The sequence below is a fragment of the Chironomus tepperi genome, unplaced genomic scaffold, assembly GCF_022539635.2.
Source record: "Chironomus tepperi strain 1889 unplaced genomic scaffold, CSIRO-AGI_Ctep_v1 contig_376, whole genome shotgun sequence".
NCBI classification, from domain to species: domain Eukaryota; kingdom Metazoa; phylum Arthropoda; class Insecta; order Diptera; family Chironomidae; genus Chironomus; species Chironomus tepperi.
This window is the reverse complement of record NW_027226498.1, coordinates 3,224,470-3,237,959: the sequence shown is the minus strand read 5'-3', so window position 1 is coordinate 3,237,959 and position 13,490 is coordinate 3,224,470. Positions and strand designations below refer to the sequence as shown.

The following is a 13,490-nucleotide window of genomic DNA, read 5'->3' as shown; positions in this document are numbered from 1 at the left end:
GAAGCGTATCAATTAAACAAGTATGGTTTGAATCAGTGTCAAAATTCGACTAAAAGTCAGTCCCTACAAATTACATAGATTGCTTTCAATTATTAATGAAAAGAACCTTGAAGATTTTTAAAGATTTAATTGATACTAAAGCAAGATAAATGATTCATTAGTAAATTTCATGTACTGTCACGAAAATAATGAAAACGTTGATTCAGATGGAATATATTTACTACTATTTTGCGTGGGTATCTTTTTAAACGAATTATTCAGAATGAGAGCACTTAAGCATATTGGTTATGATACAATAACTGTAAATTCATTCTAGTTCTCTAATATTTATTTTAAAAAAATTTTATGTACATTTAGGATATACCAAAAAATTTATTCAATTCAACATATTGATAATTTGTCAATAACTCAAAAGATAAAAATAAATTTAATTCCAATTTGTTGACAAACAAGAGAAATTCCCTAAAGAATTTTGTTTGCCTGCATATTATTTTTCTGATTCATAGTGATTGAATGTTGTCGCAATCGCTCATCATTAAATGCGATTTTATTTGCTTTCTTTTCAATCCTTCGCTCATTTCTATACTCTTTTAATAGCTTTTTACGTTCCCGCTTCTCCTCAGGGGTTTCATCTTTCGGTCGAAGAGATAGAACACTTAATGTTGTGAGAACACTTTCAGCACATAGTGATTTTGGACCAGCATTACCACATGTCGATTCTGTTAGTTCGCTATTAAGCTTTGCGAGTGTTTTCTTTGTCAATTTTCCAGATTCTTCGCCGCTTAAGATATTTTTTGGAACTCCTGTTTTTGGATTGATTTGAATCTTTTTCTTTGATGGGACTTCTATAAGTTTCGGATGATTATAAATATTTGAGAATGTTGAAAGAACGCTCTCGCAATCCCATTTCTTCTTATTTTCATCATCTGAGACTTCTAATATCACCATTTCTTCTGGTTTCTCTTCCTCTTCTTGTTGAACTTTCACCATACGACAAATATCCCATGATTTTTCATACTGAACTGGAAGTTGTTTCTTTTTGAAATCGGCACTTAATTGATTTAACATATGATCATCAATATCGACATGACCTTCGATTTCCTCGCAATCTAAAGCACCAACTTCTTGATCATCATAATCCTCAAAGAATTTTTCAAATTTATCATCGAGCAACGTGAGCTGTTCATTTCTCCTAATTACACTACTTGACATTGAATATTCTGTGAATCTTGATTTTGTTTCTTCGTTATCGAAACTTGGGAATTTTGCAGATTTTGGAAGTGGACCTATCTTATCATCATCTTCTTCTGAGTATGCAGCACCGTCTGAATCAATATCTGCGTCCTCATCATCTTCGTCTATCCATTCTTCATCTTCTTCGTCGAAATCATCATCTCCAGTTCCACCCATTGCTAATTCCATAAAATCATCCTCCAATTCATTATGTGGATCTTCAAAGTCAAAATCATCATCCATCGCTGCAACAACGTCTGGATCCCAATCAAGTCTAGGACCTATTAAAGGGAAACATTATTGGACGTTATAAAGTATTCATACTAATAAAAGATTCATATAGGAATCACTATGGATTAATATAAAGCAGCGTAGTAATATATCATATAAACTCACCTGATCTTGGAGCTGCTTTATTCAACATTCCTTCCTTTTCTTCAAATTCTGAAGCAAAAACTGAGCTAGGAAGTTGAATTTTCGGTTTGTTCTTGTCATTCCTTTGAGGAACTTCCTCCCAATGAACATCATTTTGTCCCGGTTCTTTTAAATGCTGTAAATAATCATAATCGTCATCATAGAAGATTCCAAATTTTTGTTGTTCCTTTTTTCGCTTTTCTGGAGGTAATGATATATCTGAAGACTTGGAACTTGATGGTTCTTGACTTCTCTTATTTATTGGAACTAAGACATGTTGAGGTGCTGTCTCATCTGCTATCAATGGATCTTGTTGCGATCGATTAACTAGACGAAAAGTAACGGCCTTCTTTTTGTCGATAAATGGACGCTTCTTTCTTACCTAAAAAGAGATTTAACCACTCAGAATAGCATAATTTTGACAAAAATTGTTGATTTACCATTTTGTAGAGTTTAACTAGCGTTAACTAACAATGAATAGATTTTTTAAGAAAATTAATTGAAATTTTCTTTGAAAACAATGTGATTTCTTAAATAAAGCGGTGCTTTAAAATTAAAAGCAGAACGTTTATTTGATTAAGGCTGTGCGTCAGCTTAGCTAACCATAACACAATTTCTTGTAAATTTGCAATTTATTAATATAATTAAATAATGGATTTGGATTCACAATTAAGACAGTTTAAGGACTTTCTTCAGCTATACAATGTCATTACGGAAAGATGCTTCAATTCATGTGTTGATGGATTCTTTACACGAGAAGTTGAGAGTCAAGAGGTAAGAAAAGGAATATTTCAGAAAATTATTTCCATTACTGGATCTTTTAATTTTAGGATTTTTGTGTGAGGAACTGTGTCGACAAATATGCGAACGCAAATCAACTAGTAATGAAAACATATGTTGAAGTCCAAGGGAAAATAAATGAAAAGAGAATGGAAGAATTCACTAAACAACAAGAGCTGCTTCAAAACCAAGTGCAGGAACAACAAATAGAATCAAATAGCCAAATTACACAAACAGAAGAGAAACCAGCAACTTAAATTATTATCTTATACTAAACTAGTTTAAGTTAGTTCTTTATGCATTCTGTAATAAAATGTTGAAAAAAAATTTGACCTGAAAAATAGAAAAATCCACAAGAAATGCACAACTTTATTTTTGCAATACCAAAAACCTTAAAACCTTTTGATTTTTGATGGAATTTCGGTTGAAACTTTATTAAGGTCTTGAATATTGTAAAATACAAAACCAAAAATCCTTAGCATACATTCTATAGCTTAATATGGTTTTTTTCTGAATGAACATCCTGAAATGAAAAAAAAAGAAAAGAGAATTAGTATTTTCTGTGGCATATCATAAAGGGGTCGAAGTAAATCAAGAAAATGTCAAAATTAGGTGTTGTCAAGTTTCGAATGTTGTGAAATTTTGTGGATTACGTAAATTATTAAACTTTGACTGGATTAATAATTTTCTCAGAATCAACAAAAAATCAAGATTATTCAGACTAAACTAAACGTTAGCAAAAATTCAATAAAAATATGTCAATTTCTGCCCCAAAAATTTTATAATTTATCACATAAGTTGCTATCAAATTAAAAAGCCACAAGTCCATTCTAGATGAAGTAGTTTCGAAAAATTAAATGCACGAAAATACCCAACTTGATTTCCAGTCAATTCCAAAAACATTCACTAAAATACTATGAACACCAGTTGATGTGCACTAAAAAAAGAACTTACCTTCTGTCAATTTTGCTCTACCGCCTGTTGGTTGACACAAGATTGTTGAACATCCAGTGCAGACAACGACTCCTTGAGCGTGACTGAAAACTGTTGTGATTTTATAGCATCCTGGACACTTGACATCCATGAAGTAGCTATTTGGGTGTTGTACTAAACGCTTAAGCTTATGCTTGCGCTTCTCTTCAGCTGGAAGAGGGTGGAGTAAATCTTTAGCTAACTAAAATGAGAAAGAATAAGGAAATTTATTAATTTCATAATAACATGAAAGTTAATGGATTAAAGATAAAGTGAATTTCACAACAAAATGAAAATTTGTGGTTATGTTTTTGTGTATACGAAAAATTCCAAGACTTATGTGGTGCATTTAATTTAATTAACTTAAATTCCATGAATATTTATCAATAGATGTATGTTTATGCATCATTGATATTTTGTGATGCTATAAAGATAGACATAATAGATTGTTCGTCCATTAAAAGCAAAATATGCAACTTTACAAAGAACTTTTTGCAATGTTTCCTTAATTATACAATTTTTAGCCCGTAACTCCAGAAAATCACGAATTATCCATATTACAGCGATTGAGGAATATCCATGGAACCTTTTTCACACAAAATTAATAAGTTTTGGAACTGTTAAGACACTAAAAAATTAAAAATATTCACCGGCATGATTTTCTTTTAAAATTACTCGCGAGAAAAAGGAAGATGAACGTTTTTTTCGGCTATACGTCAATTTTTTGCGGCTGAGCGTTTTGAAGCGTTTCTTGAAAACGTTTACGTCGGCTGAAACGCAATGTTTCGTTCTTTTTCGATTCCCCTTTGTGCAAGTAACACGAGGCTCTTAATTTTTTATCAAAAAAATTAATTAAATCAACTCAAAATGTCTGATACTGAAGTGTAAGTAACTAATAACAACACAATACATCAGGATAATATGAAATTCTAATGAAAATTTTGTTATTTACAGTGAAGTCGCCCAACCATCAGTTTCCTTAGATGGAGCTATGGATTTGAACACCGCTCTCCAAGAAGTCTTGAAGCAATCACTCATTTGTGATGGACTCGTTCATGGAATCCACCAATCATGCAAAGTTTTGGACAAGTGAGTACCAAGAAAGTGTGAAAATCTGATTTTGAAAAAGGATCGGAAGAGACCTTCGGTCTTTACACGGCCACAACTTTGATTGGATCTTTTAAAACTAAGTTTTATAAGCTTCATATCCATTTGTGGCATTGTAAATTGATTGAATAGAAGTCAATGACACTGTTTCCTTTTTGATAGGCGTCAAGCTGTCCTCTGCATCCTCTCCGAGAGCTGCGACGAGCCACAATACAAGCAATTAATCACAGCCTTGTGCAATGAACATCAAATTCCATTGCTCCGTGTTGATAGCAGCAAAAAATTGGGAGAATGGTCAGGTCTCTGCAAGATTGACAAAGAAGGCAAACCAAGAAAGATTTGCGGATGCTCATGTGTAGTTATTAAGAACTACGGACAAGAAACCCCAGCTTTGGATATTGTCAAACAACACTTGCGTTCATCAGCTTAAACTAACTGTTGTGTATTCACTATTATTGAAATAATAATGAAATAAAAGATTTTTCTGTTTAACATCCAGAAGTTTTTTGGTTATGTTTTTTGCTGTGTTCAAATTTGTGTTTATTTCAGGTGATTGAATCGATATTCAAATTATTTTAATCTATTAACTAACTTTCTGTAATTCTGTTAATCAACTTAATTTTTGACTAAAATCCTTATAGCTATCTTTAACATAATTATAGTAAAAGTTCTTAAAAAAAAATAACGGTCACAAAATATTTGAATATATTTTTTTTCTGAGGTGCCGCTTTATTCCAAAATTATAAACAAAAAAAATATTGAGATTTTCTTCACTCTAAAAGTTTTCTCGTTTTAATTAAAAAATTAAAGAATAACGGCATTTTTAATCATGTTCAATGTGATAAAAGACTATTAGGATGTTCAGCAACAATTCATATCAATCAATGAAAGGAAATAACTTCAGGAATCGATGTTTTCGTTCAATTTTATTTATTTTTCTCGGTTTTTTATTTTTCTATTTTCTTATTCATCACTTTTTATCAGACGTAAGTTTACTGGATCTTGTTAATATACATTACTAATGGAAATATCTTTACAGGCTGATTCAAGTATTCAAAATGTAGATACAATTCGTAAATATCGACTAGATAATATAGAAAATTATGAAGACTTTAATTCAATGAAAGCAACTGATTTAAAACAGCGAATAGCTGAAATGCTTAAAATCAAGACAACTGTATCAACAGAATTAAGAGAATTGGAAGCAAAACGTCAAAAATTACAATCAGACATTTCAAACTACAACTCAAAAATAGACGAATTAAAGCAAGAGTTATCAAGGCAACAGACAGAACTGAATAGACTAAAAATTTCAGTTGAGCAAGCTCAAGTCGCGCAACGAGAAGCAGTGCTACGAAATACACCGGAATTGGCACTTCCAAGTGCTCTATTTCCAAATGTTTTACCAAAAACATTTAAACCGCCCTCAGTCAATGAATATTTAAAATGCAAAATGTCAAGTTGCTTTGATCACAGTAGATGTTCAATAACATCCAGTTTCCCTATATATCTCTACGATCCGGACATTACATCAGTTACAAATCAAGGATATGAAATTGATGGATTTTTAAAAACGACAATTAAGCAAACTTTCGGATATAATGCTCATCTTACAAGAGATCCGAAAATAGCATGTATATTCCTTGTCCTCGTTGGTGAGGCACTTTCTGAACAAGAAACACTACACAATAACCGCTACGCAAATACAATCGATATTAAGGCAACAACGTCATCAAATGAAATACTTAATGTGACAGCACTTCAACGACTCAAATATTGGGGCGGTGACGGACGAAATCACGTCCTTTTAAATTTAGCTCGTCGTGATTTAAGTACTGGATCGAGAAATATATTTGCTAATGCAAATACGGGAAGAGCTATGTTAGTGCAATCAACATTCAATGATTTTCAATATAGACATGGTTTTGACTTAATTGTCCCAGTAATTTTGGGTTCACCAGGCGGTGATGTGTGGATGGAATGTGCACCAATGTTGCCTGCACGAAGAAAATACATTTTAAGCTTTCAAGGTGAAATGACAGCGGTTAATAAATCGTCAACGGAAACATCAGATGAGACTCAACTTGATGAGTTTATAATTGAGCATTTAAAGGAAATTTCCAATGGAGTACATTCCGATACATTTTATTTACAATTTGAGTGTAACCCAGCAACAGAACAGACAAATACAGCAGCTATTGATTGGTATTTGTGTGGAACTGATAATTCTAGACGTACTATTTTAAGAGAGTCCACTTTTGCATTAATTTTGGTGCCCGATCGAAGTATCATTAGTTCGACTCTTCTTCAAGCTCGAATATATGAATCTTTAAGAGCTGGTTGTATTCCAGTAATTCTTGGTGGTGATCAAGTTGTGCTTCCATTTTCGGAAGTGATTGAGTGGCAACGAGCTGTAATTTTCTTACCAAAAGCTCGTGTAACGGAATTACATTTCTTCCTTCGTTCAGTACCTGATAATGATTTATTATTGATGAGGCGACAAGGACGTTTAATATGGGAAAGATATTTAAGCTCTGTTCAGGCAGTCATTGACACAATTGTTGCTAATATTAGAGATCGTCTAGGAATTCCACCAAAACCAATTTCGCAAGTCAAAGCAGTTAGTGTATTTAATTCATCATTTGTTCCACTTAAATCCGATCCACCAGTAATGGATATTGAACCTGAAGAATCTTTAGGTCCAATTGAACCTCCTTATCCATCACCACAATTCCGTAGAAATTATACAGTTTTTTTGACACAACGACGAGAAGCATGGAACGATTGGGGCGATCCTTTTTATTTATATCCACATTTACCATTCGATCCTGTTTTACCAAGTGATGCGAAATTTGTTGGTTCTAATTTAGGATTTCGGCCTATTGGAAAAGGAGTAGGAGGAACGGGAAAGGAATTTGGCGAATCTTTGGGTGGAAATCATCCTAGAGAACAGTTCACAATAGTTATTTTAACTTATGAACGTGAACAAGTTCTAATGGATTCTCTTAGTCGTCTTTATGGACTTCCTTATCTCCACAAAGTCATTGTTGTTTGGAACTCACCTAAACCTCCATTAGAAGACTTAAGATGGCCTGAAATTGGCGTTCAAGTTGAAGTCGTTAAAGCAGCTAGAAATTCTTTAAACAATCGATTCCTTCCATACGATTCAATCGAAACGGAAGCAATTTTGTCAGTGGACGATGATGCACACTTGCGTCATGATGAAATTCTTTTTGGCTTTCGAGTATGGCGTGAGCATCGTGATCAAATCGTTGGATTTCCTGGACGTTTCCATGCGTGGGATGTAAATGGCGCTTGGAATTATAATTCAAATTACAGCTGTGAATTATCAATGGTTCTGACAGGAGCGGCATTTTTCCATAAATATTATACTTATCTCTACACATATTGGCTACCACAAGCTATACGAGATAAAGTTGATGAATATATGAATTGTGAGGATATTGCAATGAATTTTCTTGTATCACATATAACGCGACAACCTCCAGTTAAAGTCACATCACGGTGGACATTTAGATGTCCAGTCTGTCCAGTTTCGTTATCTGAGGATGATACTCATTTTCAGGAACGACATAAATGTATAAACTTCTTTTCGAAGGTATGTAAAATAAGTTTACCTCCAGCACACAACTGGAAAAATGCATTAATGTATTATATACGATAATGTAAAATTTTATGTAATTTATTGACAATTTAAAATTAATCCACAGGTATTTGGCTACACTCCACTTTTGAATACACAATATCGAGCAGATTCGATATTATTTAAGACGCGAATTCCTCACGACAAGCAGAAATGCTTCAAGTTCATATAAAGACTTACACAAGATTTTTTTATTTAATTTCTCAACCAAAGTACAGACATTCGACTTAAACTGCTAGGATGCCGTGCCATTATTTTATATTTCTCGTGTCAATCATCAATAACTGTTTTTTTTACAAACGTAAACGAATAATACTTATATGTAAATGTAATTATTTTAAGTTCTAGACATCAAAAATACTGAATAGTGCTATATTATGTATATTGAAAAAGAAATTATTAAATAGTAATAAATATGCGTGATATATGTTATAGCGATAAGGTTTCGTCCATATAAATATTTTTCAGATCATCCGTTAATCACGTTGAAAGTCATGCTCGCTGTTGATATTTCAAATAATAGAGAATAATTTCGTTTGTGAGAAATTCTAGTCCAAATAATCCATTCCGAAATTGACGAGCTGGAACGATAGAATAAATTTAAAATACATTTTTGCGCAATCTCATCATTTAATTCGGTGACGTAGATGGAAAAAATTCATAATTGTAAACTCGCTCTCAACGCACACAGTTAAGGTTGGTGATATGAAGGAAGTATAAAGTACCCTTCCATTTTACCCACACAATGTTAAAAGCTGAATAAAAGCTGGAAAATTAAAGAGAGTAAGAGAGCTAAAAAGGCGAGAAAATGAGGTAGCAAATAACCATCGGTTCGCGGACACATAAAGCTCGGATAGAACACAGCAAAAATATCAGTGAAATTTTTTTTCGAAAAAAAAAACATATTTTTAGTTTCGCAGCAACCAAAAGTTAATTAGACAATTTAAATAAAGAGTTCATTGATTCCTTGTTTGTTATAAAGTGTTAAATTGTTTGCAATATTCCTTCCGAGACATTATAAAAATGAAAAAAAGTGGAATATAATATTATTTGATGGATAATTTTCATTGCTAGCAAAAAAAGAGAGAAAAGAAGGAAACTTTTATCTGCAAAAAGGAAGAAAAAAAAATTCAAAAATTTTGTGATGATTATTTGCGACAAATTTGGATAATTCAAGTGATTTGTACATATAATAATAATATTATTCGCTGCAAATATTATGTTTTATGCTCGAAATTAATTAAATCAAACGAAATATGGTGATAGATGATAGAGAAAAAGTTACAAAGAAAAAAAGAAAATGCTGTTAATGTGTGTGAGTGCGTGTAAAAATGAGTATGTGATAGCGGAAAATTAGCAAAAACTAAATTTTTAGCTCACTTTCCTTGCTCAATTTGTGACTTTGATGATGAAAAATTGTGACAAAAACAAATATTAGAATATGCCAAATAGATTTAATTCAATTCAAATTTCATCAACTTTTATGTCAAATGAAAAAAGTTTTTTTTTCTCCCCTTTTTTTTCGTTCTGTTCGAAAAAGAGAAGATATGTACATCTCGAGACACAAATACACAGGCAGATAGATAAAAAGGTCGCCATTTTCATTTTTATACCACAAAAAAAGAAAGGTTTACTGAATGTAAAAAATTGGGAAAGAAATTTTACTATAATGAATAAGGAAATTTGTATGCAGCTTTACTTTACGCAAGCACAACAATAATTATGTTGCATTCCCATATAAGTCTATGAGGAATCATATCGGCATTTTAAATGTGTATTTAAATTTTCAAAATCTGCAATTTTTTTAAGTCTACGAATTGCATTTGGTTCACATATCATAAAATTGCGATGATTTACAATAGGGAAATGAAGACAATTTTGTTTCTTTTTCTGATAATTTTGCCAAAAAAATCTCTTTATGAACTCAATTCATATTTTATACCCATCTTCATACAGCAGAGCGAGAAAACGAGTATATTGCTAAAGATATTGCTAAAGTACAACACCATATATGTTTTATATTATGAGAAAAAAATAAGAAGGAAACATGAACCATTGTCTCGAGAAACATTTAGAGCTTTCAACAAAGAAAATATATATATAAAAAGCTCAATGGCCTCTTTATAAAAATTGTTTTGCAAGATACACAACCATAATTAATGAATGAAATAGTTGGGCAAAGAGATGATAGTCGGTGCCAAAAGATTATTGAAGAATCCCCTTTTTTATTTCAATTGCAATTATTTTGGTGCCAATTTTATTAGATGAGAGGATTATAATTAAGTCATTTTAAATTTTAGTTCATTATTGCTAATTTATTAGAAATGAGATTTACAGGAAGTGATTCCTGAAGAAGAGCCATCTTGAAGATGCTGATAATATTAATTACTTAAAAAGATTTATTGATTTATTTTTCAAATCCAACCAAAATTCAATTTGCATTCGACACCATTCAAAATTTAAGTCGACTTCGAGCTCTGCTTGATAACACAATGTAAGATTTCTTGTCAAACAATTTATGTGGATAGTTTGAACTTTTGATACATGATGAATTTCAAACGATCCTTGTTCTTTGCCAATCTTCTAATTAAAGAAACTTTTGCTAATATCTAAAAGTAAATTTTACTTCCAAAAAAATCATTTATACACTAATTAAATTAAAATTTAGTTAAAATTCTCTTAAAACTTAAACCAAAAATTGATAACATAAAAATTCTGCCCACAACACTTCATTTGCTTGATGCTTTCACAATTTCATTCATAGAAAAGTGGGTGAAATTAAAAAAAATTCAAGTTCTTCTCATCCTCGTCCGCTCTCATCTTCTCTTCCACCAGCCATCACCGTCATCATCATCATCATCATCATTTCTAATCTTTAGTGCATAACTTCAAAGTTTAAAGAATACACATAGCAAAACATGATTTATTTCTGGACATTTTTCTTAGTCTTTCGCCAAGAATGAAGAAAGGAAAAAAAATAAGAAATGAAGGAGAAAAGCCAGCAGTTTCCATAATCACAACTGTGCCTTCAAGTTCTTTCTTTTTCATTCTGTGCTTTTTTCATTCCGAAAAGTGACACATAAAAGTGAGGAAGAAGAATTTTTTTTTTCTTTCTTCTCTTGTGTATTAGTCCAATATGACATGCGCACATGCCGATTTTCAAGAATATTATTTAAAAAAAAACTTTTTTCACACATTCCTGTCCCGACGAGGAGTAGGAAAATCTCTTGATCTTATTTCCTTTATGAAACAAAAAAAAAAACTAGTGATAGAAAAAAGGAGGAGAAGAAACCTTTTTTATGGTTTGTTATCATTATTTGTGAGAATAGGTTATAATTTCTAGAACTAACTGTCTTTTTTGTGTTGTGATAGGAAGACATAATTTTAGATTATAACTCTAAAATAAAATCAAAATTTGATAGATGAAAATATTAATAAGTTCATTGACAAGTAAATTTATAGTTTTCTGTGAAGATTTAAAGTAAAGGTTTTGAACTATCGTGGAAAGTTTTTAAAAATCAAGGGAAAATGGAAACTTTTGCAAAAAAAAAAAATATGGCAATAATTAAAGTAATTCATTAAATACTAATAAATACGGAAAGTATTTGTCAAAATCCTAGATTTCTGACTAAATTAATTTTACGGCTGTGAATAATCAAAAATAATTATTTCAATATTCTTTAGCTAAAAGCTTACATGAAAATGATATAAAATCAATCCCAAATAAACTGCATTTCCACACTTTCAATGCAAAAAATCAGCAACAAATATATAAAAAAATAAATTAATTTGACATAAAATATTTTCAAATATCTGACTTATTGAATTATCTATTTGGCACATGGAGGAAGCAATATTCAAAAAAATTGAAAATAATATAATTTTTGTTATTGTCTCTCGTTTTTGCTACATTAAAATAGTGAATAGAATGAATAAAATGATGAAAGCTTTTGGAGTAAATTTGTGATAAGAAAATTTTATGTGTTTTACTGATTTTTTTCGACACATACTAAGTCCCATATGTACATAAATAATGGATAGTAATAGTAACTAAACAAAAGAAGTGAAAATGTAAAATAATAAAAGTTCTATATCCAAAAATAAATAAATAAAAATAGAATAAATATAAAGAATGTTGCTTAAACATAAATTATCGACAACATTCACAGAATGCAACCGATATCATCATAAAGGAGATAAAAGTGGAGCACAAAAGGAGGAGAAGAAATGCAAAATAGTTTTAAAATGAGATCTCAAATGTGTACATATAAAAATATTATAATATGGAACAATGATTTATGATGCAGGCAGTTGCAAGCAATTAGTACATAGAGACAAGACACAAACTTTTGTGTAACGACACATTATAAAAAAATAATTTAAGGAGAAGAAAAAACGGAAAAAAATTAAAGGAAGATAAAAAGTTATTTTAATATTTTAATTGAATTTCATCGTTGCCGTTGTCACATTTTGCAGTCATTGTTGTTGTTTGAATCTGTCCTCGTGCAAAGAGAGAGAGAAAAAAGTATTCCAAAGTTGAATACACAAGAATAATAAGAAGAAAGTGACGTTAAGTGACAAAAACTGTCGACTTTTATGTTATGATTTCTCCTTAGTTTCGTCATTATGTCCTTGGTTACGTTCTATTTACCTTTCGTTCAATCCACTTTACCGCCACCAGTTTGGTTTTAATGAACACTCGCAATAAATTGGCCAGCAACTGTTGTTTTATTTCCAACCACGTTACATGCATTTTGTGTTATTTTGATTTTCGATTCCTTTAATATTATAACCAACAAGAAAAAAATAAGAATAAATTAGAATAAATAATAACAATAATAATATAGTAACAAGCTAACAACAACAATAATTAAGGACAAAAGAAAAAAAAAAACACTTTTGTGAACCCAAAGGAATTAAAAATAAAATAAACAGAAAGAACGACGACAAAAATTTTGTGAAAATTGTGGTCCCCCCAAATCATGGCTGATATGCCTGATTTATCACATTTAACACCTGAAGAACGTGCGATCATCGAAAATGTTATTAGTAGACAAAAACAAGAAGAAGAAACCGAGCGAGAATTAATGAAGTAAGTATTGATGAAAACTTATGTATGTTTATTCAACTATGTATGTTTATTTCTACTTTTTTTTACGTTTCTGTTGTTTGTTGTTACTCTACCTCAATTATTGTACTTCCTTCCTGTGTTGCTCTCCATCTATAAATTTTTTAAAACTTAAAAGCACCTATTCCATGTAAAATTGCGCAATTGTTTTTGATGGATGTTAGGTTTTTTTTTATTTTTTGTCTCACTATA

The 13,490-nt window shown here is 31.1% G+C and overlaps 6 protein-coding genes across 6 annotated transcripts in view; 4 read left to right on the top strand and 2 right to left on the bottom strand.

Annotated features, from left to right (window-relative positions):
* Nucleotides 1-352: 352 nt before the first annotated feature.
* Nucleotides 353-2,206, bottom strand: LTV1 (LTV1 ribosome biogenesis factor). The gene is made up of 3 exons (XM_070647410.1): nucleotides 2,088-2,206; nucleotides 1,630-2,029; nucleotides 353-1,514 (listed from the first exon to the last, which is right to left on the bottom strand). The coding sequence occupies exons 1-3, from the start codon at nucleotides 2,088-2,090 to the stop codon at nucleotides 463-465; spliced, it is 1,455 nt and encodes a 484-aa protein (XP_070503511.1). The 5' UTR covers nucleotides 2,091-2,206; the 3' UTR covers nucleotides 353-462.
* A 92-nt stretch (nucleotides 2,207-2,298) lies between these two features.
* LOC139095775 (mitochondrial import inner membrane translocase subunit Tim10B-like) lies at nucleotides 2,299-2,684 on the top strand. Its single transcript, XM_070647243.1, has 2 exons — nucleotides 2,299-2,421; nucleotides 2,478-2,684. Exons 1-2 carry the CDS (start codon nucleotides 2,299-2,301, stop codon nucleotides 2,682-2,684), a joined length of 330 nt encoding a protein of 109 aa, XP_070503344.1.
* A 111-nt stretch (nucleotides 2,685-2,795) lies between these two features.
* On the bottom strand, nucleotides 2,796-4,187 carry RpS27 (ribosomal protein S27). The gene is made up of 3 exons (XM_070647665.1): nucleotides 4,050-4,187; nucleotides 3,382-3,601; nucleotides 2,796-2,950 (listed from the first exon to the last, which is right to left on the bottom strand). Exons 1-3 carry the CDS (start codon nucleotides 4,053-4,055, stop codon nucleotides 2,922-2,924), a joined length of 255 nt encoding a protein of 84 aa, XP_070503766.1. The 5' UTR covers nucleotides 4,056-4,187; the 3' UTR covers nucleotides 2,796-2,921.
* Nucleotides 4,126-5,007, top strand: RpS12 (ribosomal protein S12). The gene is made up of 3 exons (XM_070647664.1): nucleotides 4,126-4,283; nucleotides 4,354-4,488; nucleotides 4,669-5,007. Exons 1-3 carry the CDS (start codon nucleotides 4,267-4,269, stop codon nucleotides 4,934-4,936), a joined length of 420 nt encoding a protein of 139 aa, XP_070503765.1. The 5' UTR covers nucleotides 4,126-4,266; the 3' UTR covers nucleotides 4,937-5,007.
* A 255-nt stretch (nucleotides 5,008-5,262) lies between these two features.
* Nucleotides 5,263-8,583, top strand: botv (exostosin like glycosyltransferase 3). The gene is made up of 3 exons (XM_070647765.1): nucleotides 5,263-5,492; nucleotides 5,546-8,125; nucleotides 8,238-8,583. The coding sequence occupies exons 1-3, from the start codon at nucleotides 5,364-5,366 to the stop codon at nucleotides 8,340-8,342; spliced, it is 2,814 nt and encodes a 937-aa protein (XP_070503866.1). The 5' UTR covers nucleotides 5,263-5,363; the 3' UTR covers nucleotides 8,343-8,583.
* A 597-nt stretch (nucleotides 8,584-9,180) lies between these two features.
* Rim (Rab3 interacting molecule) overlaps nucleotides 9,181-13,490 on the top strand; it is a 39,339-nt gene continuing 35,029 nt past the window's right edge. Inside the window, exons 1-2 of the mRNA XM_070647759.1 lie at nucleotides 9,181-9,505; nucleotides 12,091-13,262. Coding sequence (XP_070503860.1) covers nucleotides 13,153-13,262 — 110 coding nt within the window. The 5' untranslated portion in view covers nucleotides 9,181-9,505; nucleotides 12,091-13,152. The remainder of the gene's footprint in view (nucleotides 9,506-12,090; nucleotides 13,263-13,490) is intronic.

Bases quoted from the DNA above. Each gene is read 5' to 3' on its own strand.
- RpS12 (XM_070647664.1), top strand. The intron at 4,489-4,668 runs GTGAGTACCAAG...CCTTTTTGATAG, and splicing joins TCATGCAAAGTTTTGGACAA to GCGTCAAGCTGTCCTCTGCA.
- LTV1 (XM_070647410.1), bottom strand. The intron at 1,515-1,629 runs GTGAGTTTATAT...TCCCTTTAATAG, and splicing joins TAAAGCAGCTCCAAGATCAG to GTCCTAGACTTGATTGGGAT.
- RpS27 (XM_070647665.1), bottom strand. The intron at 2,951-3,381 runs GTAAGTTCTTTT...TTTTCATTTCAG, and splicing joins TAGAGCAAAATTGACAGAAG to GATGTTCATTCAGAAAAAAA.
- LOC139095775 (XM_070647243.1), top strand. From the start codon at position 2,299: ATGGATTTGGATTCACAATTAAGACAGTTTAAGGACTTTCTTCAGCTA. The intron at 2,422-2,477 runs GTAAGAAAAGGA...TTTTAATTTTAG, and splicing joins GAGAAGTTGAGAGTCAAGAG to GATTTTTGTGTGAGGAACTG.
- botv (XM_070647765.1), top strand. From the start codon at position 5,364: ATGTTCAGCAACAATTCATATCAATCAATGAAAGGAAATAACTTCAGG. The intron at 5,493-5,545 runs GTAAGTTTACTG...ATATCTTTACAG, and splicing joins TTCATCACTTTTTATCAGAC to GCTGATTCAAGTATTCAAAA. The intron at 8,126-8,237 runs GTATGTAAAATA...ATTAATCCACAG, and splicing joins GTATAAACTTCTTTTCGAAG to GTATTTGGCTACACTCCACT.